General features: G+C 36.0%; 1 protein-coding gene across 2 annotated transcripts in view; it reads left to right on the forward strand.

The window, feature by feature from the left end:
- The window catches only part of MYO16 (myosin XVI), a 334,545-nt gene that overhangs the window by 135,966 nt on the left and 170,964 nt on the right, over window positions 1–27,615 (forward strand). For both annotated transcript variants that reach the window (XM_072342368.1, XM_072342360.1), the window contains exons 5-8: window positions 9,465–9,573; window positions 18,137–18,261; window positions 20,970–21,095; window positions 27,357–27,432. In XM_072342368.1, coding sequence (XP_072198469.1) covers window positions 9,465–9,573; window positions 18,137–18,261; window positions 20,970–21,095; window positions 27,357–27,432 — 436 coding nt within the window. The remainder of the gene's footprint in view (window positions 1–9,464; window positions 9,574–18,136; window positions 18,262–20,969; window positions 21,096–27,356; window positions 27,433–27,615) is intronic.

Raw genomic sequence — 27,615 nt, forward strand, 5'->3', positions numbered from 1 at the left:
ACATTATTCTTCATTTGATTGCTTCTGGGCCAGTAGATATTAACTTTTCATCTCCTCACTCTGTATTTTAGTATGAAAAATGTTGCTGAAAACCTGCTGTACTTCTGCAGTGTTATCAGAAGTGTTCAGTACTGGATCTGAGTGGGCTTTTGTTTGCCTTTTACAAGCCTTCCAGCTTATGGGCAGAATTTAAGTCCCCCTGGTGCGTAAACAGATGGGAAAATCTTAGTCTTTAGCTTTCAGTCATCAGTGCTAATTCTTTTATCTTCAAAATGCATTATTGGAACAGACTATGCCTGTTACCCAATCTGTAATATTTACCATGATAGTCTCATATATATATGAACATATATATAAGAACATATATATATACATAAGAACATATGTATATATATATATATATGTTATTGAGTCTACTGAAAATCCTTTATGTGAAGTGACCTTGCCTACATTTTATTGGCTTTAAGGAAAAGAAATATCCTTATTCTTAAATTAAATGATTATCAGAATGGTTGTGGAAATCTGAATGATGATTTTAAAGTAGTATTTTTATTATTTAACAGCAAATGTATTTTCAAATGCAGCTGAGTATTTCCGTAGACATCAGTGATATTATTTGTATGCCTCCACATGACACTTTTTATAAAGAACAGTCACAATATTGGCATGTTTCTTTATTTTTTCTTAACTCATCTTTTGCAGAGGTTATGTCTGGGATTTTTGGAATGCTGTAATGTTCTTTCTGCACACTGGCGTGCATCCATAAATCTTAATTTCTAGATTAAATAAATAAATGAAAGGTCAGTTTTGATCTGGAGCTATGTTGCATAATCAGATTTTGGTGCCCCTTTCTGCAGGAGTGTTGCAAGTTAGAGAAAATGTCTTCACACAGTAGCTGAGATTCCTAAATTACACAGGGGTGATTGAATTCCCAACTGTATTTGTATGAAGTTTCCTTTAGCTGGTCTAGGAAGTGACCATCTAAAGAAGAGGAAAGAAGAAATAGTAGTAATGGCATAGCACAGCATATTATTAATATAAGTGCTTGATTTTTAGAAATTATTTTAATGTTTTGGCATCAAATTGTCTACACTGAGTTCTCTTCTGCTTTTCCTTAGTATGTTTTGCTTCCTTAGGCAGTGTTGTCACAGATGTAAGGAATTGAGTGTTGTGTTTGTATGATTTGGGATTATGTATGCCAAAACTGAATCCAAACCTTTATTTGTACAGTTAACCTAATCCAGACAGCAGACAGTTCCTGCCTCTTTTGAAAGAGTAATTTTGGTAATGTGACAAGCATGAAGCATAGGCAGTAGCAACTCATACAGAGTGTAGAGCCCTGAAATAGTCACTCCACTGCCTATCATCTATGGGTAACCATTGATTCAAGGTTATAGAAGTTCTCGGCCCTGTATACTGGACCAATACACGAGTTTATTCAGCTTTCCTCTCTGCAAATACTTTTAAGAGTGAGTGAGAGGTTTTCCCACTTGTGTTACAGAGGAATTTGTCTTCATGAATATGCCTTAATGTGCTGAACTACTATAGAAATCAGCTGAAAAGGAGGGTTTATTCCCTTTATTTATTTCTCTGTCCACACAAGCACGTGTAAGGCATATGGAGAACATTTGTTAATGTATCAGATTACAAGTGTGATAGATGATGTTAGATGTTTCCTGTTGTTATTTTCATTTGTGATGCACTGGTTTTACTTCTGAATTGCTGTACGGAGTTTGAGTTCATGTTCAGATTGTTTTGAGAAGTGATTCTCAGGAAAGCAGAAAATATTTTCAGTTTGGAAATTCCTACACACTACTTGCATTTCTTTGATACCTTTAAAAGCCCAGGTTTCAATCAATCAGAATTCAGGAGGAAAACCTATAATTTTGGAAATCATACACCCAGGTCTGGTATCAGTTACAGTCAGAATGTGATGGTGTTTAGATGTGGAACTTTACTGCCTGTAACTTAATGGCCTGACAGAAGCTGTAGTTCATTGTTTGTAAAACAGAATACTTCAAAGATGCAGTCATCCATCTTAGCTTACTAATATTCCCATTTAATCAAACATCATGGATGTCCATTCAGGCTGCAGTGATGGAAACTTCTCTAAAGGGATGAAGCATACAGGCTTATGAAGTGGTGTTGTTGGACAGCTGAAATTTTAATTTCTTTGTTTTTCACTAACATTTGTAAAAGAAAAGAGCCTGCTCGGATTACCTACATAGCCAATACCACTGTATGGGGAATGATCCCTACTCCTGTCTTTGGGGGGTTGGACTTGATGATCTCTGGAGGTCCCTTCCAACCCCTATAAATCTGTGATTCTGTGATTTCCTAAAGGGACTATGTCTTTTTGTTGTTTCTGTTTTCTTTTTCCCCAGGCTGACTTAGGGAGCATTAAAGCTAAATAAGAAGCTAGCACAGCCCTGAGGGAATTGTAGTATGTGACATGGACTACACTGGAATTTAAAGATCTTTATAGATTGCTTATAAAGATTTGTGTTCTTCTGTTCTTAGTTAATTCCAGAGGGAGGAGTGAAAAAAAGTAAGATACTAGAAATGTTAAGCTGCATGGTAGACTCCTAGCCCTGAATCTGCTGAGAAGTAGATAGCTGGCTTTTCATCTGCTGTTTTTTACCTTCTGTTCTGGCAGAGGAGTTTTGTTTTACTCTGGAATTGATATAAACTGGTTAACTATATTCCTGTTATCTTCAGTGTCATGAGGAAGAGTCTTAAGGATTAATATGGAGAGAGTTAAAATGAAAGTGTTAAGATGTCAGTCAGTATTCAGAGACAATATCTAGATTCAGTGAAATAGGTTCTTTACTATTTTGTAGGTAACAAAAGCATTAACGACGTGTACTACGCTTGTGTCTGTCTGTTTTCTTCTTACTAAGTAAGAAAACCTGGATTAAAATTGCAACAGGAGATGTGTAGGGGAACTGTCAACAGGGAATTTCTAATTGTAATCACTGAAACCATCATTGAAACATATTTGTTGTTGTTGTTGTTATGGTTTTTTTTTATTATTTTATTTTTATTTTTTTTTTATTTTTTACTATTGTTTTCCTTTTTTTCCCCCTTAGTTCTACTAGTAACTAAATTGTTATTTCTGTGAAATGATTTGCCACCTACAGGAAGTCTGTTCTTTAAATGTGTAGGGCAGAAAACATGCTTTTGAACTGAGAGCAGCTGCATAGTCTCATTTTATCTTTTATTTCATTGTCTGTGGTTTGCTAATGTGAAGTCTTTGAATTTTTTTGATCCTTGTCTTGAGAACTGCTCCTGCTCTGCTTAGTATCTTGATTTTGTGGAAAGTTAGATCCATGGCTACTGACCTGTAACACAGTGTTTCTGCCTCTATCTCATTCATACTTGCTTTTTCTTTCTTTCAGTTTTATATCCACACATATTCCTCAGGTTGTACTGTATTTATGATTGCTTTCATTCAACCCCATGAAGCCAATGCTGGGATTGCTGGGAATGCTGGGAAGCCAATGCTGGGATAGGAAAAACAGGCAGTGACTGGGTAGTGATTGTAAATGTTGCTAATATTATAGAATACTTCAGTTGGAAGAGACCTTCTAAAAATTAAGTCCAACTGCCTGACCTCATCAGAGCTAACCAGAAGTTACAGTCTGTTATTCAGTGTATTGTCCAAACGCCTCTTGAATGCTGATTGGCACAGGGCATCAGTCATCTTTCTAGGAAGTTTGTGTTTGATCACACTCATGGCGAAGAATTGTTTTCATCTTTTATAACATACTTGTGTCTTTCTACTATAGAATTAAATATCAATTACTTAGCTTTTTAATACTTAATGACCTGCATGGAACACAATTTTGAAAGAACAGTTTAAAGCCTGCATCAAAATACAAGGCTTTCAGCTTGAACTTTGGTAGATCATACTGAGACTTCCTGGTTAAAATGGAAGCAACTGGAACATGCTCTTTCAGCCAGCTAACACCTGTCAACACAGAGGTTCCTGGATACATTAGGTCTAGCATCACATCTTGGTAGATAAGCTCCCATTTTAAGGATGGAAGTACCTTAAAATTCTGCAGCTAGAATAGTATACAAATATTTCCAAAGTCTTTTGTGAATCTCAGTGTATAAGGTGTCCTCTAGGGATGCCTAAATCAAATTACATTTTGAACCAGACATTTGTGGTAGTGTTTTGTTTTTGGACATAAAATCTGATGGCTAGAACTCTTAAGCAGAATGTAGAGAATAGATGGTTGCAGGTGGCTGGAAAAGTTCTCACCCTCACAGCCCTTTTTGTCCTTGCAGTGGTAGAAGAATGTGGTTTTTACTTCTTCTGATGGCATTAAGTTGATAATATACAAAATAATGTGGAGTTGAAAGTAACAGAAAGAAATCCCTTCAAATCTGTTGTGGACACATTCTTTAGCCAGTGGATTTGAAACTGTTCATCTCACTTCCACTGAGTGGGAAGTCCTTGTAAACTTATTTAATTTGACAAAACCAGGGGTGCATACACAGATTTTTTACTATGAAATGTATTTCTACCTGACCTACCACATGCTTCATTGCTTAAGCTCCATGTCTAGTCTTTATGGTCACCACTTTTTCCATGTATGTGGAAATAAACATCTCTTAACAAATTTGTTGGAAATTAAAACAAAAAGTTCTTAAAAAAGCAAAACAAAACACAACAACACCAATAAAACCCCAGAAATTAAAATAGGGTTAAAAAGTGTGCAGCAACATTAGTCCTGTTATAAACAGAAGTGTTTTGAATCATCATTTCTGAAACCAGAAGGGAAATCTTATCTCCTTACACCAGCCAGAGGTATTTTCTCTCTGGCAGTAGGCTCTGATTTGTGATTATAGAGGGGGGCTATACAAACCTGGCACCGCCTACTCAGCTACTATTGATTGCAAGCATTCACTCTCACTTGAAATTTCTGCATATGGATGTTGTTCCACAGGGCAGTATATTCGTTTCACATTCATTTTTCATTCTGTGTATTGAATTATGTTTTGTTGGGAACATTTTTTAAGAACATATTCCATCTAAAGTCTCGCTAAAATGAAGCAATTTATTATTGCAGACAAATATTTTTCTCTGTAATATAATTCAAGGGAGATATTGAATAAAGTTTTTCAATATATTCATCTTCCTTTTGAGAAACGGTTGTAGGATGTGTTGAGAATAGGTAAGCCAGAAACTTTTCATATATGCTGAGCAAATATGTAGTCAGAGTGAACATGTGGATACGCTTTGTACTGTGTATGCTTTTAAGTACTGGTGCTTACAGTTTGTATCATGCTGACACTTTGCATCCAGTTCTAAAGCTCCCAACACAAGAAGGACATGGAGTTGTTGGAGCTGGTCCAGAGGAGGGCCACAAAGATGATCAGAGGGCTGGAACACTGCCCTTAAGAGGACAGGCTAAGGGAGCCTGGGACTTTCAGCTTGGAAAAGACTGAGGAGAACTTATAAAGGCCGTTCAGTACCTGAAGGGGACTACAGGAAAGCTGGGGAGGGACTCTTTATAAGGGCAGGTAGAGACAGGATGAGGGGAAATGGCTTTAAACTGGAAAAGGGTAAATTTAGACTAGATATTAGGAAGGAGTTCTTTACTGTGAGGGTGGTGAGACACTGGAGTAGGTTGCACAGTGAGGTTGTGGATGGGAAGGCCAAGGCTAGTCTGGATGGGGCTTTTGATAAACTTGTCATGTGGGAGGTGTCCCTGCCTATAGCAGCGGGTTGGAACTAGGTGATTAGGTGATCTTAAAGGTTCCTTCCAATCCAAACCACTCTATGATTCCATGACGCTTGACATACTCTATTTATTTATTTATTTCACTGGAGAATATGCCTGAACTTGGAAAAATAAATACAGTGTTCCACCTTTGATGCCAGAGTAATGTATTGAAAGAATTTTAACTGCACTTTTAAAAAAAAATTCCTCTTCAGGGAAAGTGTTGGTATTGCAACAAAGACAGAATAGTTCTGGTCTATCTGTCATAACACCTGTGTAAATTCCTGCTGTACTGATGGAGCAGATGAGCTCCTTACTTGCCATGAGATGCTTTGTGATGATCCTGCATGTCCCTCCTTCCATGAACTCAGGTCATCATAACTTCCAGGTTTCTCTGCATATTCTTGTTCCCTTATGGAAGAATGAAAATAAATTAAATCCATTCAGGACTCCCCACATTTCCTTGATTAGTACAAAGAGTATATCACAGTTTATTTACAGCAACTGAATGTCAATTATTGTCACAAAAGTGTTTGATGAGTTGGTGAGACAGTCTGGGAAATCCTATACTCCTTCTCATGTGCTACAGTGGCTATATTACGGAATATAAGTGAAACTGATGTAATTGTAAAAAGTTATATATACATATTTGTATACTTCATGTGTACCTGGATTAATGAAGTTGTTTTTCATTTACTTGGTACTGAGTTTTCAATTGTAGGCGTGTCAAAATCTAGTTCAGAATGTAAAAAGTTCAACAACGAGAATACTTCAATTAAAAACTCACAAGCAAGTTACTTTCAAGTAGTTACAATGAAGGAGTCTGTCTTCCAGTGATCAACATAAAAGAGTCGAAAATGAGGGAAAGATAAAACTGTATAAAAAAGAAACAATTTTTTTTTTATCTCAGCTTGTTTAGCTATATAGACAGAAAAAGTGATTAGCTACCCTGGGAATTTCTCTTTTCTTCTTTTCTTTTTTCTTTTTTTTTTTTTTTTTAGATAGTTTTCTCAAAGGTGAATTGCTTCTGTTCAGATTGTCTTTGAAAGCATAGCTAAGCACAGAAATGGATTAAGAACTATTTTTGGGAATGCTCCAAAGAAATGGAGCCTAACAGATATTTCCAGTACTTTACTCTGTGTGTACCAAAATGTGTGCGAGTGTGAGGTTTGGTGATGATACCAAACTGTATTAAACACTTGGTACACTATATCAAACATGTTTATTACTTAAAAATCCCTGAAGATTTTAGTTTTAGAGGGAAATATTACTTTTAAAAGTCTAACCTTATCCTGAATTGCTTTTTCACTTGAGTTCTAAGAATCAGTCCTACCTTCTCTGTCCTGGTTTTCTTCAGAGTTGACCTTCTTTTTGGGTGCAGTTCATTGCACATGTTTTTTATGGAATGAATTAATGTAGAACTATTCAGTAAAAATTATGTGGAGCTGTGTAATTCCATCTTATATTCTTCTATCTGTGGCATTAAATTTTAAATCTAGGAGAAAGAATGAAAATTGTGTTGCAGGTCAAGTTAAATTTCCTACTTTTTCTGTTTTTTTTTCTTTTTTTTTTCTGTTTTTTCTGTTTTTGTTTTTTTTTTTTTTTTTTTTTTTTTTTTTCCCCTTAGCTCAAGAAGTAAGAAAATGTATGTAAACTTGTGTTATTATTATCCACCTGAACTGCTTCTGGCAGTTCTTGGAGATTACTGACATGCAAGGAAGTATAGATACCTTCAAGAGTTTGTGCTTTTTCATTGCATGCAGATCAACTAGATGTATGAATTGACTCTTCATTGACTCCTCTATTACTAGCAAACTCTTAGAGTCACTGAATAGATAGAGAAAAAAACAAACAAACAAAAAAAAACAATGAAACCAACACCTAACACTCTGCTTAGTAGTGGAATAAACACTGTAAATAGCTATTAAGCCATTTTGCAAAGTAGTTATGATCTTCAAATCCATCTTTCATTTGTTTTTGTTGTTGTTGTTGTTTTTCATCATGTCTTTGCCTAGTAGAACAGGCAAGTAGAAACTTATTTTTCTGATACTATAATGAATGCAACATTTTTTACCTTGTAAGTTTCCTTCCACATAAGTATCCATCTGTTCCTTTTCACTATGCATCAATCCTCGCTCATGTAATCTTAGCCTAGCCACCCGGCAAATATGCATCTAATATAAATATACTATCTTGGTTCCCCTAGTCAGTGCAGCAGGATAATCACAAAAAGAGAATAATGTATTTCATAGAAGAAGAAGTTGTTTTGGCAGATAGGATATCATTGTGTAGGGTATCCCAGATGTTTGAGGTAGTTGTTGACATAGCTGCCATGAGTCATTCTTTGATGCCTCTTCTTCCACGTAACTAGTGATAGAACAAGAGGGAATGGCCTCAAGTTGCGCCAGGATTGGTTCACGTTGGATATTAGGAAAAACAGCATTAACTTATATCAACACTCCAACTTCGACACTTTAAGTTTGGTAACATAAAATCAAAATGGATTTGGTAGTTCTTGGTGCCGTATTTCACTTGGATACTGGTGCTGACTCTATTAAGCATTATTCTTTGACGTGGTACTTAGAATGTAAGCTCCTGAAAGAGGCAGTCATACCTTCTATTAAGAATTCCTTATTACAGTTGACCTCTACCACTGGGGTTTAAAGAAAGGCTGCCCTTTGTACCTCTCATTTTTATTAGCTAAACTTCTATCATACTAGCTGTTAAGAAAAGTAATTAGAATTACCAAAGGTCACTCTTTTTACATAATTCCTTTCAATTAAAAGTCACAGAAATGAATTAAAATTATGACCTCTTAAAATATATATGTGACATTTTACCATAGTGTAAACTCAGAAATTTGCACTATTTTAAGAGATATGAAGAGAGCGCTCATTTTTTAAATAAATTACCCTTCCTTATGCAAATTCTAACACTAGCAGTATTTAATATAGAAAATGCACTTTTTCTTATCATTCTAGTGTTTTTTTTCTTAAATCTTCTCATGTGTTTATTTCCATCTCCTCCTCTTTTCCTTCTAGTGGCTCCCTTGAGTTGTCTGTATTGGATTTGGAATGAATTTTGTGGAAATTCTTTAGGGATTATAATTAAAATAATCATGCTTCCTTTCATTTTCTTCAATTGTTGACAAATGGCTGTTTTTTTTTTTTTGTTTTTTTTTTTTTTTGTTTTTTTTTAATGTTTGTTTGTTTGTTTGTTTTGTTTGTTTGTTTGTTTGTTTTTAGTAAAGGATGGTTCTCTTTGAGGCTGGATTGGTGGATGAGGCCCAAAGAGACTGGGCTGGCTGACAAGATTACCCTTACCAGCTGTCCACCTGTCTCAACTGTGGAGGTGTCTGTGCTGCTTGTCAGTCATCTTTTGAACCTCTGCTGTTCGCTATGTAGTGTTCCAAGGCAGACTGTAGTTGATGACAGCTTACTTTACTTAAAAATGCTGTGCTGCAAACTGTGGTTGTTCTAAAAGTCACTGGCAAGCAGCTCATACACTTGGTAAAGACCAGCTGGACAGCTAGAGTGGTGGCAGTATCAGCTGTCCCAGGCAAAGCCAGCCCTTTTTGACCTTTTTATTCATATCCAGGCTTACAGTCAGCCTGCTAGGAACTCCAGCTTTGAAATGTTTTTGAATGGACAAGTTAGCTGGTCCTGATATATAAGAATTGTCTTTTGAGATTCCATTGCATATGCATAAAGTATTTTTCATTCCTGCATGTAGGCTGGAGCAAATGTGCTGCTGCAAGATGTTAATGGAAACACAGCATTTGACTATGCCATAGAAGGGACTGAATCCAGCAGCATCCTTCTCATGTACCTGGAAGAAAATGGTAAGTTCGATTCTGGTCTTTCTTTATTGAACTTGACATTGACTTAAAGCATAGGGATATTCATTTGACATACATAATTACTGAAGCCGTGGGAGCTTTATTAGTTTGGAAATGAGGGGAAGGAAGATGATTTGGAGTCAAAAGGGTTTTCAGTATGTTCAGATTGGAACAACTAACATAGATTAGTGACAGTGGTCATTGTCAGATCTCTCTTATCCGCCCATTCATAGGGAGATGCTAGAATGTGAATTCAAAGCAAAATAACTGCTGCAATACAGAAGCCTTTGAAATAACTAGTTGGATGGCTTGAGGAGCAGATATCACATTTTGTTTCATTTCAGAAGTGAGTTATGAGTACCCTTTCAGCAAATCTTCTGAATGGAAATATATGTGAACATTTTTTACTCATTTCAGAATATTAGTGTTAGTTTTGTTTTGTATTGAGAAAATATCATAGCTAGATTTTTATTACATAGCATGATTAGTATGTTACAGATGACAGCATCTGCATTGGAAAAAGGGTATCTTTTTTACCCTTTTAAGTATGGGTTCTGAATTGAAATTTCTAGTATAGTTTTTGACTGCATTAGGTTGCCTTAACATTTTAAGTGGTTCATCATAAAACTGAAGAAAATATATTACATGGAATTAATGAAGAGCAGTGATACAGAAATGTGCAATTTTAGCAATGCCTCCATATGAGAAATTTACTTTAACATAAACCAGATTAAATTATATCCTGTTAATGGATTTTTAAAAGAAAAGTTAAAACTGGAAAAGAAATCAAATTCATTCTCAGGTTCTGTACTCAGTATAGAATGTCACAGAACTCAGGTGTATTACCCAGGTGCATCAGAACTTTGCTTCCTTGGGGCCTGGTAATGTCTTAATAGTTCATGGACTCTGGTTTTATTTAAATTTTTTAACAATTTTAATGTCAAGTCAGGAATTAGCACTGATGTTATTGAAAAATACAGATATTTGAAGTTTAAATGCTGCAATACAAGATTTGCTTGTTCTTTTATGAAGTGTCTCTATTGAGAGAATTTATATACAACTTTGGAGTTTCATGACTCTAATGTTACTTGTGTCGCCTCTTTATCAGTAGATAGAGGTACTGTTCTTTATTAAAACAAGGATACTATGAATGTGGAAGGTTTCCATGGAATCATCCAAACATTTTCTTTGGATCAGTGGAATTGCATGTTTCATTTCCACTCTTTCTAACCAGGTTAAGTAAGGAGAACTGACTTCAGGACGACTTCTGTTGGCTGCAATGGAAACTTAGGTTAACAAGTCATCAGTTTCAGTTATACAAGGTTAGGGTGGATCAGTCCTATCCCTTAACTACAGTACAGTGTGAAATGCCGACCTTTTGGTGATCAATAACAAAGTGCCTGTCCACACTGCTAGGTCTCTGTGCTTTTCTTCTCTAACTATATACAGCGCAACTGCCCTTGTTTGTACTTCATTGTTAAAATTTAATTAATATCTTCTAAATTATTTGAATAGTCTGCTGTAATTGAGAACCTTAATAGTTGATAAGGGAATCATCATATGACTTATAGCATCTGTACTATGTAGTCTACTGTTAACTTGGATATGTGTAATTGCAGTACAGATGTTAGTAGTGGGCTCAGCTGTGCATGTGGTGGGCCCATTGGAGCCATCTGGAATAGGCTGTGTTCAGCATGAAGCAGCCTCTCTTGCCTTCTCTCACAGAGGCCACCCCTGCAAGGCCCTGTGCTACCAAAACAGGGAGTTGACTCAGTGATCCTCAAGAGTCCATTCCAACTTGGGATATTCTATTTTTCTGTTGTTCTGGGAAAACCTAACATCTACATCTGCTCATGCATTTCTCAATGCTGACACTTTTTAAATGACAATAAAAGGAATATAAAAATCCCAGATATGTATATTTTTTCCTCAGGGTTTGATTGCTAGTAATGGAAAAAAAATGTTATAAAAAATACACCAAAATATTCTAAGATTGAGGTTGTACTGTGGAAACCTCAGTAATCCAACAATGGAAAAAAATGTGTACTGTTTCTTTGGTGCACTCAAGAAAAGCCACTGCTACAGAACAGTATTGTTTCGTAAAATTACTTCTGTAGACTTTAGTACTTAGAGCTGTGAAATGCTTTTCATAGACATTGAGGGTTTATTGCTGACAAAGTACAATGAAAATGGACTAAAATGTTAACATACACAGATTGCGAGCACTACGGATCAATGAACTTAAACTAGAATTAAATCCCCTGATAAATATAAATATATATATTACTTTTAGAACAATATTTGAAGTGATCCCAAAATCTTATAAATTTTTTACTAGTATTATTGATGGAGTATGTTAACAGAAAAAAAAAAAAAAAAAAAAAAAAAAAGACAACCAAAACCAGTTCAAAGCTTTTCAGTCTGATCTCTGCTGTCTGGAAATCACCTACCCATAGGATTATCACACACAAATAATCTACTTTCTGTGTAGAAGTAAATTAAATTATGGTAGGGGTTAGGTGCCAATATTGCCCGTGAGAGCCAGGAAGACCAAACATCATGTTTCAGTAGGTCCCTCCAATTCCTAAAAATGAAGTACACAGAAAATGCTACTCATTGAAAGTGTAATATTTGAGAGTGTTCATCTTTCTTTAACCTTTATGTTTTCTAATATGTTTGAAAAGACCACCTTAATTTTTATATTTTTTAACTGACTTTCAAGTTTTAGACTCCTTTTAATATTTATGTGCTTCCAGTTTGGAAATGTGCAGTGAATGAAAAGAAAAAAGATCCATCACATGGAAGCATTTTATTGCCCACATGTTTTTATCAAAGTGAGAGCCTTTAAACTCACTGTGCAGACTTTTGGCACTTGAATTAACATTTGAATTTATACTCAATTGGGATCTGCTTTGTAGGTGACACCACAAGGGAAACAGGCATTTCCTTGACTAATAGACTTGGCAAACTTTGAAAAATATTCTAAAGAACATCAGAAACAAGGGAGTCCCTATTAATATCCTTTTGAAGAGCCTATTGATGAACATTCTAATTCTGTTGCCATCAGAAATGAATTGCCAATGTTTATAGAATTTCTAAATCTACAACCTTTAGCAAATTAGGAAAAAAAAGTTCTTAGTGTCCTGACTGCACCCACAGGTCCTGCAGCTGGTTCCCTGCACTCACAGGGTCTGGCTGCCTGTACTCAGAGCAAGCTCCAGAATGGTAAAGCCATGTAAGGTGGGAACAGTTGGTCAAGTTATGGGACAGCTGGGAGAATCTTTGTCCTGATATTTCACTCATCCCTTGGCTGAGGAGTCTCATGTAGGCTGAGGCCCTTGGTCCTTGTTCAAGGTATGTTTGTGCACCAGGTCTCTGACTTCAGTTCCTGGTTTTAGAATTGTCCTGATCTGTAGCTATGGGATTTTTGGTCAGGACTGTTGTTTGGCCCTGATTACTTCACCAGATATGCCTTATTTTCTTTTTTGGGTCCTATGGTCCGTGAACAGTGAAGACATTTGCCCTTGTTCCAATAACCTCCTGGGTCCCTGGCTCTTGTTGAGTAGCCTTCTCTTACAGCTCTCCCACAAACACATCTAACTATAACACTAAGAACTTGCAGTGAAACACTGAGTATAGAAGAACAAGACATGATGAGCTCATTGCAGGCATTATACTTGCCATAAATAACCAGAGACAATGAAAATACACTTTGCTTCTGCATTCTAGTGTTAACAGTATGAGTAAAATAAGAAATGTGCAAGACACATCCAAGGACGAATGCTTAGTGTTAAGTCTTGAGTTTGTGCCAGTCTGTTAAAAGAAGTTACAGCAGTTATTTTTCTTACCATACAAATGAAGAAAGGAGTGAGTCCATGTAACTAATTTTGGTTAGAAGGGTCTTCAACATTCTTATTATAGAAGGGAGAGAAAAAGGCATGTTTCACTGGGATGGGAGAAGCATCACTCTGAGGAGAAAACATGCATTTTGTTTCTGATATCATTTTCTGAGTAGAAAGGCTTAGTTCATATTAAGCATCCCTCACGTGCTTTGACAGCATACATAATGATGGTTTTAAAGACAGACACCTGGAACCCAGCAACAGCCATCAGTCAGTACTTCTGCAGTGAATTATAGCTCTACCCTCACTAGTTTTGCACATATACATTCCTCTGCATGTGCTGGAAATATTAGCCTCTCTTCTCACATAGTAATTGTTGTTGAAATGTATCTGTTCACATCCTGAACTTTGAGAATCAGCTCATAATGCTAAGCTATGTGCACATGGTGGCTGAATAGTGTAGTCCTCCAAAATTGATGTTTTTTATTAAGCTGTCTGGTAAGTGGCCACTAAATTTCTTCTCAAACTTCTTGCAAATAAAGCTGGATAAAGTAACAACTACACAGGGATAATATAATGAATAAAAATGAATGTATCAGGAATGGTACTGTGATTTTTTATTTTTATTTTTATTTTTTTTTCTCATGGATTGTTTATGAGCACATCTAGCCTGTACTGAAAAATATAAATGTCTTGTGTTCTTGGAATTACAGAAGAGTATGGGCAGGGTCACCACCTGGGGTGAAAAGCACCTTGCTGTAGTTACAGCTCTGTGCAGTAACACAGATAGAGGCAGGGTGAGAAGAGTGATTGGCTTGTCGCAGCTGCTTCAAGTTGTTAGTGCGCATTTGTATTTGCAAGACATGTTCGTATTAACAAAACCTGAAGACTTTTACACCTGTTACAGATGAAACACGCAAGCTCATTAGACAGAGTGGCTGCTGGGTGTCCTTGAGCAGAGTGCTTTGTACTGGTCCCAGAACCAGGTGCTCACATGGCAGATGGAGACACAATCCAAGTACTGCACGTTTCTGCAGAAAATATATTTTATAGAAATTCTCAGTCCTGTTTCCTGTGTATTTGTTTACCGCAACCTTCTGAAAGTTACTTCCCCCTTTTAATCTGATTTTTTTACATTCTTTTAGGTTGTCAGTTCTATAACCATATGCCTGAGAGAGTGGGACAGCCACAATAGATGGAATAGCTTTGTCAGGTGTTTCTCTTCAACATGGGGAAGTGATGATTTGGTCACTTTTAGGTTATGCTCCTGGCTGTCATCAGGACTAATACAACCAAATGCTGTGTCCTGCAGGGTCACTGCTGCTGGAATTATTCCTGCTTTGTTGCATCTCCTGTAAACTCCAAGGACATGCAGCTCTTGTTCTGATTTTACAGGATATTTGGTGTCTATTTGCCTTCCTACAATTTTTTTTTTTAATTATTTTTATTTTTTCCGGTTTTCATTCTTTTTAATGTGAACTGTTCCCATACTACCTGCCAGTTTGGTTTTCTTACTCTGTTTATTCATGCTGGCTGCTGTCCCATTTCAGGTGAACATCTAAACTGTGTTTTTTCTTTGAAAATCAACATGAAGGTTGTTCTTTGATTCATACTGCTGGAGTTACTGTCTGAGTATCACTTTTTTATTCCATCTAAACTAATGAAAACTGTCACCCTCTAGGGAGGGAGAGAGAACTTAACAGAACTGATTGAAGGAAAGTAGCTCCCTACCTCATCTCCTTCTCTGAGTCTCTGAAAGTGATACTCACGTGTTCTTGGAAAAGATGATTCTCATCTCCACACTGAAGAAGCCATTGCACCCAAGTCAAATGTTTTCCAAATTATTGGGATTCAAAATTCTACAGTTCTGGAGTTATTATTTTATTCGTGTTTTTTTTTCTGCAGAGGAATAGATTTATTTTGCTTCTGTACTACTGTTGGAAGTACTTTGGATGTTGCAAAAATGTAGTTTGTGGAACTTACTACTACGGTAAGCTCACTTGTCAGGCAGTTTACTGCTATATCCCTAATGAAATACGTATTGTTTCTTTATATAGCTGCTGTCGGAATCATGAGATTCACAGAGACTGTGCATTTTGTTGTTATGTAGCATTGTTTATGCATCTTCTCGGAGCTGATGGGTATATAACTACACGTGTAATAGAGAAAAGGATACAGCTGAACTCTTCTTGATTCTTCCTTTGCTACAAGTAAAGTAAAATTTTCAGTAACTCATTTTTGGGGAACCAATATGGAATGGAATAAGGTGCTGTGAGATGCACTTTTTAAGGCAAGGATCAATATTTCACAATTAGAAAAAGAATACAATGACACAGTAGTTTTCTGACCATACTAATACAAAGTCCATATTAGGTTGCAAGAGAAGGCTGAGTGGGCTCCAGTTGACCTTTGCACTCAAGCTGTAGCTGTACAACCTGTACAGCTATAAGAACAACACGATGATAATTATTTCACTGTGAGTCTTTTATGTGGGGAAAGTCGTAAACTGGTATGTCTAACTTTTAAACTGTGAACATAGTTTCCATTTTTGAGTGTTTGAGGTATTGTGCACAGGCTAAAGAGCTGGCGTATTCATTTCCACCTGTTGCTTCTGTCTGTGAAAAGCAAAGCACGCCATAATTTCTCACCAGAGACATCAAACAGAAGACAGAAATTGATGTATTTTCTGTCTTAAAAATGGTCTTCTTCATCAGACATGAAACTATACGTACATTTTTTAGGTATTTTATATGACAACATTAGAAATAGCTTTATCACGACTATACAAGTTTTATTTCAACTTTGCAGTGTATGCAGTGTGTTTAACAAGTGAAATCAGTGCCACGAATCACCACTTAATTTTATGTGTGTGTACTCCTATACTACTTAGTGTTTGGAAATTGAAGCTTCTGTATTTGAGATACTTCTGCAGCTAGAATGTTAAACTATCAACTTTCTGCTGCAAAAAGTAGGAGCTAGGGAGAACATTAAAAAAAAAAAAAAAAAAAAAAAAGACATCAGTAATTTTGTAAACCCCATCAGATTGCTGTGAGTCATTATTGTGAATTGTGAGGAAGGCATAAAAATATCGGTTCTGGTCAAATGAAATGTTGATTCTTAGGAGGAACTCGGAGTCTTGTATATGAAGTCTATGTCATGTCCCAGTCTAGCAGCTGTCAGCGAGCATAGTATGTTGGCACATTCTGCTTTTGGTTGGAGATCTAATTTAAACTATCAATACTAATAAGTATTTTTTTTTGGAATGCATTTACATGAAAGAACACGGTTTTAGTCCAGTTAAAGAAAATGAAACATTTTTGGGTTCACATTTGGTGTAAATGTGGCCAGAAGGACCATGTTCACATCCTGAACACTTCACCTCAGAGCTGAAACTTGAAGTGCTGCATGCATATAAAATTCAAAACATAGAGGAGTGTGTAGAATAGCGCATTAGAGGAAAAACACTGAATAAGTTTCTTTATTCAACTGCACATAGTGTACCCATTTACATGACTTCCAGTGTAACTGTAAACTATGAGACTTTAAACGTGGCTTTACCTTGAAACGTGCTTCACTTGTTTTAGTAATGTAAAATAATAAAAAAATAGATAAGTAAGCAATTATTGTTGAATAGAAAACTTAAAATGAATAACTCAAACAAAAATATTTAAGTACATCATATTACATTTAATTTATTATTTATCACTTTTATGCTCACTGACAGATGTGGAAGAGAATCAAGAAGTTGTTTATGTTTCTTGTTGTGATGTGACCAGGACAGAGAGACAAGATTTTCATACTCAAATTATGTTTTCTATATATAGATGTAAATGACCACTAGAAGTTGTAGGGAAAGAACCAAGCCCTGAATTTTGGTTAGATTCTCCAATCAAGCCACAACCAGTTGCTAATTTAACCACTTAGTAATTTTGTTGTACTCTATTTCTGATTTTAGCTCTCTTCAGACTGCAGGCCATGCTTTCTTTTTGTTATATACTCCCTTGCTTATCTTCCTTTTAAAGCTGTACTTTGATAATTGTTTCTTTCAATAACAGTGCTTACTCAAACAGACCCAGGTCTTCATTCCTTCCATCCCCTCTCATTTCTTCCTGTGTGTAGACCACATTTTTGTTTGGTTTATGGGGCCTTGCAATGGTCCTGGCCCAGATGGACAACTAAACCTGGCTAGAAATAACGCAAGCAAATAAAAAAACTGTTGAGCTTTAGTGTCACTTTCTTCATATCACAGTGCCTCAAAGAGTTGAGTTGACAGATTTGAGGGATTAGTCTGGGGCAGTGTAATGTATATGCAGGAGTGACAGATTGCTGCCTCAAATAATATTAATTAAATAAGTCCTAAAGACTTCGAGTAGCTTCTCTGAAGTGTTCAATTCTTTTATTTTGTTACAGCTTCCTTACTTCTCAGTTTCAACAGATTTAATGTTATTCCAACTACTTTGCCTACAACTGCTCTTGCCAGTAAATAGGGCATCTGACCCTTTTGTCTGATATTACTGACTGATGTTAAGTTATCCAAGTAATACAGATAAATAAAAATATGAATAATCTTGTTGGTAAATATATGGAGCCATGTTCTGTAAACATACACTGAATTCTTACTAAATGTTGACTATCCTTTTACAAACCCAGGAAACAAAATCAAAATCATATATGTTCTGTACTGATGAGCAAAATATCAGGTTTTAGCCTTTTCATTTTTCCAGGCGTTGAACTGAATTCCTTGCGCCAAATGAAGATACAGAGAGCTATGACAATGTTTACAGATGTCCGACAGCTCATATCAAGTGGAGGAAGTGTGAATCAGAAGAATGATGAAGGAGTTACCCTGGTGAGTAGGAGTATGTAGCATTCTAAGTTCCAGCCCTGTGAATACACATGTCCAACTGTAGTAGTGAAAATGCAAGCACAGTTACAAGGCTGTTCTATAAGAGGAGAAATGAAGGAGTATAGGATAATGGTTCTCATCTGGCCTTTTGAAAATAGATATGTCAATGCCCTGCACAGTACAGATTTTTAAACTGATGAGTGCGGTGTCTGTGCATCAGTGGCAACTTTTTTGGTCTTACCCACTGAATATGCAACACAACAGTAGAAAAATAGCGTGCTCCATATATTGGAGCTAGAGTGAATTCCTGAAATTTCTGACACTGTGTAAGACTGACCCTAAAGCTTTGCTAAGTGATGGATGTTTAATGCCTGTATCTTCTGTCTGAACAAGTCTAAAACACTTGTTGAAGTTATGCCTTCTTGAATCAGTGCTATGAAGCCTCCACCTTATTAATGGATGAGTGTTTTTCCAAGTTTGCTCAGTATTTTTACTTGTAGGTTCTCATTGTACATGTACATTTTTTTGCTGCTAGATCATCCCAAGGTATTTAATTTGTGAAAGCTTAACATTTAACTTCCACTTTCCTGATACCTTGAAGCCAAGCTGTTAACTCATAGCAAAATGCAAGTTGTTTCTAATTTGCTCTTTTTGTTACTTTGGTCAGAATTGGCTTCATTTAACCAAGTCGCCAATTTGTCTTTTCAGTAGCTAGCAGGAATAGTTGAAATGCATGTATGAAATGTGTTTAACAGTAGTGCATGAACCAGAAGAAAAGCATTTTGGAGAGCATTTTTATTTGATCAGTTTTTATACTGACTTTTGCTTTCTGGAACTCCTTCATAGTCTTGCCACAAGGAGCTACAGATTGGATCATTTTTCTTTTGTTTGAGGTTTCTATTATATGAAAGTTTTGTCCTACAAATTGGTGAGAAATACAGAATTTGTTAGGCTGTTCTGTTTCTGTTTGTGGTTGTGAAGTCAGCCAATCTGTAATACTTCTTTGTATTTCAAAGGTCTCTGGAAACAGTTTTTGTTATTCTAAATCTTTCAGTATAAACAACATAGATGTCAGTTGTAAATAGAAAATTAGATACATCTTCTATTCATAGACTCTAAGATGATCCAGTTTAAATATAATTATGTGTGAAACTCTGCCAGAAGCTGTCTGTTGCTTTAATTGCATTGATTGACATTCAGCAGTTTTTTTTTTTCCCCCCGAGTGATACTGTTTTTTTGTGTTTTTTTTTTTTTTTTCATATGCTTTCACTCTTTGCTGAGTGTAATCTGTTGAATGTATATGAATGTATATTATATTCACCATTTCTGAAAGTGTATGTGGTATGCCATAGTCAGCAGTATGTTCTTTATTTTATATGGAGAATACCAAGAAGATAAGCTTGTCAACATGGTGACAAGCCACATCCAACTCACCGACAGTTGGGAAAATGACTGTTGCACAAGACTACCTTAAAACCAGTCTGACTCTAAATCTTCAGCACAGACTGCTATGCAACAGATCAGATACCATAGGGTTGGAATAGGTGCTGTGTAGCCTGAACAGAGAGCAGTGAGTTGGAAAAAAATGTTTAGACCACGTCACTTCTCAACTAAACTAGTGCAATATCTATGGACAATCCACATCTACCAGCAGATACAGACGTAAACCATTTCCTTTGTGGTGGCAAGCTCAGAGAAGAGTGGCACTAAGTCCTGTTTCTTCTTCCTCTAGAATTATACTCAGTATGTCAATCAACCTTCTTTTCATACATTAGATAATGCAATGTGTAATTAAGGATTAATAAGGAAAAAGAAGATGACATATAGGCGCACACTCTCAGAATCACAGTACATATGTATATGTCTATGTCTATGCTGCATATAATGATATGTGGTAAAACTAATTCTTCTGATAATATTTTCTATGATTTTTTTAAGATTTCAGTCAGAAATGCTTCCTTTGTCCTCTGAGCTCTTAAACTGCTTTAAAATAGCACTTATCAAATTGATGTTTGAATTGAAAATGAGGTTTCTTTTGTTAGAAACAGTAAGGTTGAAGCTGTATCAAATTATAGGAAACCTTTGAGGTTTCTGTATATTTCAAATTAGAACATCTATAGTGTACAGAATTGTTGTTCTGCCTCCATTTCTAGGAAGATTTTTGATGGGCTGTTATGTATTTCATCCTTGTGCATCAGAAATGTTCATGAAGAAAATTTTACGTATCATTTCCGGGTGCAAATAAACCAGAAATAAAAATAAATAGTGGCAAATAATATCCAGGACAGGTTCTGGTATCTCCTGTTCTTATTGAGACTTTAACACCACACAGTTCTAGTAAGAGGGTTATTGCAAGAGGTTTCTTACCATTAGCCATTCATTCAAATCCTCAGAAAAATCATTTAATATATTGGACATTTGCTTGAAGTATGAAAATGATTTAGTGAGACTAAGTTGTTTAAACAGATGTCAGTAAGATGATGTTCTTGTTTTTTTTTTTTGTGTGTGTGTGTGTTTCTGTTGGGTTTTGTTTATAAATGCTAAATAAGATTGTTCTGTGGTTTTCTAGAATGTTGTTCTTACATGTGGGTTTTTTTTTTTTTTTTTTTTTTTTTTTTTTTTTTTTTTTTTTTTGTAATCATGATTTATCCAGCCAGTAGTACCTAATGTTTTTTTCTGTGAACTTTAAGATAGATAATTTCTTCTTCCAGCTGCACGTGGCCTGCGCAAATGGCTACAAGAATGTTGCATCTCTGATGCTGGATCATGGGGCAGATCTCAATGTGGTGGATAATCAGTACTGGACACCTCTACATTTAGCTGCAAAGTATGGACAGGTAAAGCATGTCTTTTTCATCTCCTTCTCTTTATGGTAGTCTTGTGTAGCAATAAGAAATGCACTTCGGTCAGGGAGACTTTTCTTAATGTGAAAAAAGTATTCTTTTCTGTACCATAAGCAGCATATAGAAATTGACAGAGATCAATTGAGAATAAGCATCATAAGGCTATCAATCCAAAATAGCTCATTAAAATCAGCAGTTTAACAGTGTCATTTGAACATACACATCGATGTAAGTGTTAGTTTCTTGTCTCATTCCCATCCAGCATGGGGAGTGCTGCTCTTTAGGCTCTTGCCTTCCTTTGCACTCTGCAGTGGACCCACTGTCATTCAGGTACTACACTTGAGGCCGGAACTGACACCAAGAGCAGCAGGAGGGCAGCTTGCATCTCTCAGGCTGACCCCCTCATTTGGATTTAGCAAGGTGATCTCTCTGTGAGCAGCTAGGAATATGCACTGGGAGGGAGTGCCGTCACCACTGTATACCTCCCATGCTGCTGTGATCAGGAGTGCGCATGCTCTCCTCCCTGCGCTGGGAGTAGACTCTGATGCTCGCCTTGGGTATTTTGGCACAATTCCCAGGCACAAGCTGTTTCTTTGTTGTTTATCACAGAAATGTCACCTTTCAAAACAGCTATCAGAGATGTGCAGGTCAGAGCTGACTCCCCAGTAGCTTAAACACTACCTCTCCCCAAATTTCATCCTTGGGGAAGTCTGTCTGCCTATATCTAAACTGTTAAAATGCTAAATCAAAGAAGGCTAGGGATTAAGCCAAGCAGCAGTCTGGCTCATGTTCATGTTGTTTAGAGCTGGCTTCCTCTGTAGGAGATTAGTCTTGTTTTTAGAGAGCTGCTTGGAGTGGTCCAAAGCAGGGGTGGGGACAGAGCTAACAGTTAAGCAGTATGGATTATAAGGGATACTTAAGCCTGCTCCATTGCACTCTCTTATTTAGCAAGGCAGATTTATCCTGTGGCTTTGAGACTTTAACAGTTTCATGATGTCAAACAAAAAAAGATAATTGTTGAGCTGCTGTCTTTCTCTCCAAAAGGAACTGTCACACTAGCAAAGATTTCCCACTAAGCATAAATACATAAAATATGTTTAGAGAGACAGCTCAGATACATAATGTATTTATTAGCTTATTTAATATATCCTGTGTTGTTTTCAAGATTTGTGCATGAAATTGTCATTCTGTAAGTATATTATCCCTTCTTATTGCACGTTTGATTGGCTTCTTTGCTTGGATCAAATAATATCATTTCGTCTGGCTAGTTCACTTAAACATGGTATTTTGCAGCTGAAGTCTGGGAGTACCCATCTTGTTAATAGTGGTTGAAATTTCTTATTCTTACAAGGGCATATTAGTGATTCAACTCAGCTATGAAGATTTTTCATATGTGCATGTTAATCTTGAAATACGAAAGAATAGAGATGATTAGTTGGGATATCTGAACTCATTCTGTGAAATGATGCTAAATCACATTCAAGTTTGTCTACTGCCATAGTAGTTCCTTTTAATGCAGTTTCTGGACTTCTGCAAATACATTCCACATGTTTTCAATGAGTGGAACCAAAGGAAGGAAGTGCCTGTTAAGTATTTCAAAAAGAATACAGTATAATCACTCAGGGAATACGTATTTTCTCCATTAAGCAGTTGGAATTTTTCATTTATGGTCAGAAAACCCTTTCAAGAATATTTTATCCAGATGTATCTCACCCTCTTTTGTCTTTTTGTTCATCTTTGACATTCGTGATGATACTCAGGTAGAGCAGCAACATTTCCCTTCAGATCCAATTACATGCATTTTCCCCAAGTAGGGATACTACTTTGGGATTTCTGCTTGTGATATCTTTCTTTCACTATCAATATACTCAGAAGGCTTCAATAGATCTTTCAAATGCTTATTACGAATGCACAACACTAAGGCAAATGAAGCTAGATTCACACAATACCAAATGGTAAGAAAACAGATATACAAGTTTGAGCTTCATATACAGACTTGGATCAGCTTCATTTATGAAGCTGGTTGCAGGACATTGTTAAAGTTGAAATATGCACAGGCTGCATTCTATTTTTATTCAATAATTGTAAGATCACAGTAATTGAAATTAAAATTAATTTTCTTGAAATACCACTGGTAGGAACTTTTGCTTATATACATAGGAATGTGTGTATAAGAGGCATATGCAATAAAGAAGGCTAATAAGACTGTTCAGGTACAGACTTTAAGAAGTGCCAGATTTATGATCCTTTGTAGTATTAATACAGGACTTGTATGAACATAACTTAATGCTTCTTAAATCACAAGATCACATGTTTTTCCAGTGTATATGTATATATTGTCTAATTCCTTGGAGGACTCGAAAACAGACAAATGGGTTATAGTCTTGATGTAAAGACTGCTGAAGAAAAACAGAAGTAATCTTCATCACTTTGTTAGCTGGAAACAGTACTAGGTTGTCCTTCTTTACTTGAGCTATTTCAGAGGCTTAAAAGGTGCGTTTAAACAATGTAGGTTAAGCATGCTGACTACAGAAAGGCAGTTAGTGACACTGGGAGAATCTGGGTTCCATTCCAAGTCCTGTTGAAGAACAGGCATGGTCTTTACAGTTTGTCACTCCCGTGTGTAGCCTTATTTGCTTTGATCTGTTCAATTCTTGTCTTTATTCCATTGATTTACTGTCCCATCCCTGGCTTCATGCCCTATTTCTAGTCTTCTTATCCCAATTCTTCTTTCCTTGAACAGCCAGTTTCTGTCCCTCCTCTTCCTGGTTCTAATCCAAGATTTATCTTTTCTCTGCTTCAGCTTGTGCCAAAATTACTGCCCCTCTGTTGTACTTATCCCATTTTCCCACTTGTTTTCCGCTTGCTCACAATCCCAATCTCTCTTGTTCAATCTCAGTGGTTTTCCCTAACAATGTCTCTTTCCTCTTTCATTTTGTTTTTCTACTTAATCCATTTCTGCCTACATCCTGGCTCATTGCCACATCCCTCTTTGTGCCTTTCACTTCATTTATTTGATGCTACTAGTTCCAAAGTCCATCACTTTATCCATGCTCTGTTCTATTTTTTTTTTTTTCCCTCCCCACTGCTAGTCTCATTCCTGCAACCTACTTTTTCTCATTTGTTCCATTTTGCTGACCGCAGGTGGCTATAGTCCTCTTTTCTCTGTTCTCAAATAGGGAAAATACTGTCCTGGTCTATAGTATGTTAAGAAAAGGGATCCATAATGAGTGACAGACATGATTTTGTATGTCTATAACAGTAAAATTGATCAAATTTGCAATTGCAAAGGAAATACAAAAATACTACTTTTATTTAGATATTTATTTATTAGACTTTGGATTTATATGAGATTCTTTTTTATTTTTTTTTTTAATTTTTTTTTTTTTTTTTTTTTTTTTTAGGATGTGCTGTTTTGTAATGAGCAGCTATGGGGCCTTCAAAAATGAAATCACGATATCTCAAATAATTTAATGATTATGTTACAAGTGTTGAGAGTCTCAGTCATGGGCACTGCTTTTGTTTGTTTCACTCCCCAGTAGCTTAAGTGAACGTAGTTTCCTAATTCGCACTTTTCTTAATATCCTTAATGCTTTTTGAAGTGCCTGTTATCACCTCTTTGTATTAATTAAATTCAATTCTCCAGTGTTTTTCTAAGTTGTTTTTTATGTGATTACTTATTTGATTGTGTTTATTCTGTCTATAGAATATGTAACCAGCCTCAAGTTAAAATAATTCTCCTATAGGAGCTTAGTACTTATAATGATAATAATAGTAATAACAAACACTGGAATTACTTTATTGATTTATATTCTTTTGTTGCTTAGCTTTTAAACATCCAGATTTTTCTCTTAGGCTTTGCCTAATACGAAGTCTTCACCCTGTACAAACATGAGATCTTATGAGATCCAAGTCTGTAGCATTCTGTATCATCTGCAAACTTGCTGACTGTTTACTCTGCCCCATCATGCAGTTTTGTGAAGAGGAATGCTCAGAGCTAAGTCCTAAAAAGAGGGGTATAGAGTGGAAGAAGTCTCTCGCGATCCTGTATAAAAGACGTTCAATAATTAGAGGCATAAAAGTAGGATCAAGTGTCATTCTTAAAAGAAGATACTTTAACTAATTTCCATTATTTGTACTACTCTTCGCACAGTGACAGATCCCTTATTCATATTTTTTATCTGTGCACTCAGTGACACATCTTTGCTTCATATGCGCTTCCATGTCAGATGCCATTTTGTTGGATTGCATCTCTACTGCCATCCATTGCATAGCAACAAAATGTAATGGAATATTGGTGAGAAGGTTTAGCCTCTACTGCCCTGTCACCAGCATCTAACTCTGGCTATGGACCAATGTAATAAAATAGGAGGCATTACTTTTGGTTCAGCCCTCATGTATAAATCAGCAAAGGCAATGCTAAGAAATAAGAAACAAAGGATGTACAATTTTCTTATTGTCTGCAATTTTTCTTATCTTAGTCATATCTAACTCAATTTATCTCTTCAATTCAATGGAAGTACTTTCAGACAGTGGTAACTTGCTGTGATTGTTATGTAACTATTTCTGATGTTAGTGAAATTCTGAAGATGTGACAATTGGATTTTAAAATACTTCTTCTAAAACATAAAGGGATGAGGTTAAATCTGACACAGATAATTCTGCTTATTCAAAAGCAGGTATCTGAAATTAGCAGCGACCTGAATCAAAGATTTCCAGCTGGAGTTATTTCCTTAACAGCAGGAAGAATTGACCTTGTACCATGGAAAGGTCTTCTTGTAGCATAAAGCCAAGCATCTAGTAACTCAAAAAGCTATTTATTGTAAGATGAAAGTGCATGAAAAAAACATTATTTTGATATGACTACCACTTTTTCACAATGCCTGTTAATGAGATTATGTAACTGTCACCAATTTACTTAGCTCACTGACTAAGCATGTTCCATTTTTTTTTCATATGAAAAAACACAGAAATATATGAGTTGAGTGTTCTTGGTTGAAAGCGGGGCTAATTGGATTTGGAAATAAAGCTGTTCTGGCTTCCTCCCTGCCTCCTCTTTTTGCTGAATTTTCTACTGTTACTGACAGAATGGGAAACTGGCATTATAAAACTGAAAGAGCAAGACTTGTTTTTATTTAATAGAAATTTACAAAAGCGTTTTCCTTGATTTTCTGTGATGAGATGTTAGTGGGTGTTTATCTCTGTGTTCAGCTGATTCTTCTTATGCTCTTCCCAAGTAGATTGTCTGCTATGTATTGAATCCACATTGAATATTACTGATAATATTGCAATCATTTCTGTCCTTTTAATCCCTTATTTGTTTGTTTGTTTGTTTGTTTGCTGCTTGTTTTTTATGCCAAATTGCTAGCTTTTCCTTTTGAATTCAGGTCTCAGTTTTGTTTTGTTTTGTTTGTTTGTTTGTTTTGTTTTGTTTTTATTTTAAACTTGATTATTCTGCTGTAGAGAATCCTTTCTTTCCTGCACAGCTTACTTTCCTCCTTTTAATGCACCCTGGCCAGCCCTGATGATTGTATCTGCATTATAAATTTCATTTGCCTAGCATCCATCTGAAAGTGCAAATAGTTTCCCAACATATTTGAGCTCTATCTTTGCATTCAAAATGTATTTTTTCCTCTTTTTGTGTAGTTTCTGTAGTTTCTTATCCCTTTCTTTACAACTAATTCATCAATGTAGACATTACGATGATCTTTTATGGATAAACGTTCACTGAGACTTTGGTGCAATGATAGGAAAGCTTGCTGAAAACAGTTGCCTGCAGCATTCTTGCAGGATTTGAAAATAAGTTTTAGACCATTTCATTCTATAATACTTCAAGAGTATTTACTCTTGAAGGTTCACTTCAAGAGTAGATGTGACTCATATCCCTTTTGAAGTGATGGCACGCAGTTGGTGAACTGGACATAAAGAAATAATTACAATTTCAATCTTGACAGGTGATGATTGAGGGTTAGTTTCTTTTCCTTGCTCATAAGAATTTCTTTACACATTTAAGGATGGAGGGAGACTTTGGGGTTGGACTTACGCTGAGGATACAATGAAATTGAATGAGAGCTACATTTTACTCTGCCTCTTGTGATTTATACAAATCTATAAATTAGCTGCAGAAAGTGGAAAATTGAAGCTGTTGCCTTTGGTTTATTCAGTGATTTCAGCTGGGACCAAATTCACTGAAGGACAAATGTACTGCTTCTGTCCTACTTCTGCCATTTCATTTTCTGTTTTTACCCATTTTAGACCAGCCTTGTGAAGCTGCTTTTGATGCACTGGGCAAATCCCAATCTTCTTAACTGCAATAATGAGAAACCTTCAGGTAGGTGAATATCTATGCAAGTTATCTGTATATTAACTACCGTGATACTTCTTTTCTTCTTGCTGGCTTGTTATACACAGACATGCACACAAAGACGTGCACACATACACATATATGTCTAGGTATGCATGTACTTTATATAGTGTGTATACTTATGTACATATATGCATATATATGTTTTCC

Source organism: Excalfactoria chinensis, chromosome 1, assembly GCF_039878825.1.
Source record: "Excalfactoria chinensis isolate bCotChi1 chromosome 1, bCotChi1.hap2, whole genome shotgun sequence".
NCBI lineage: Eukaryota > Metazoa > Chordata > Aves > Galliformes > Phasianidae > Excalfactoria > Excalfactoria chinensis.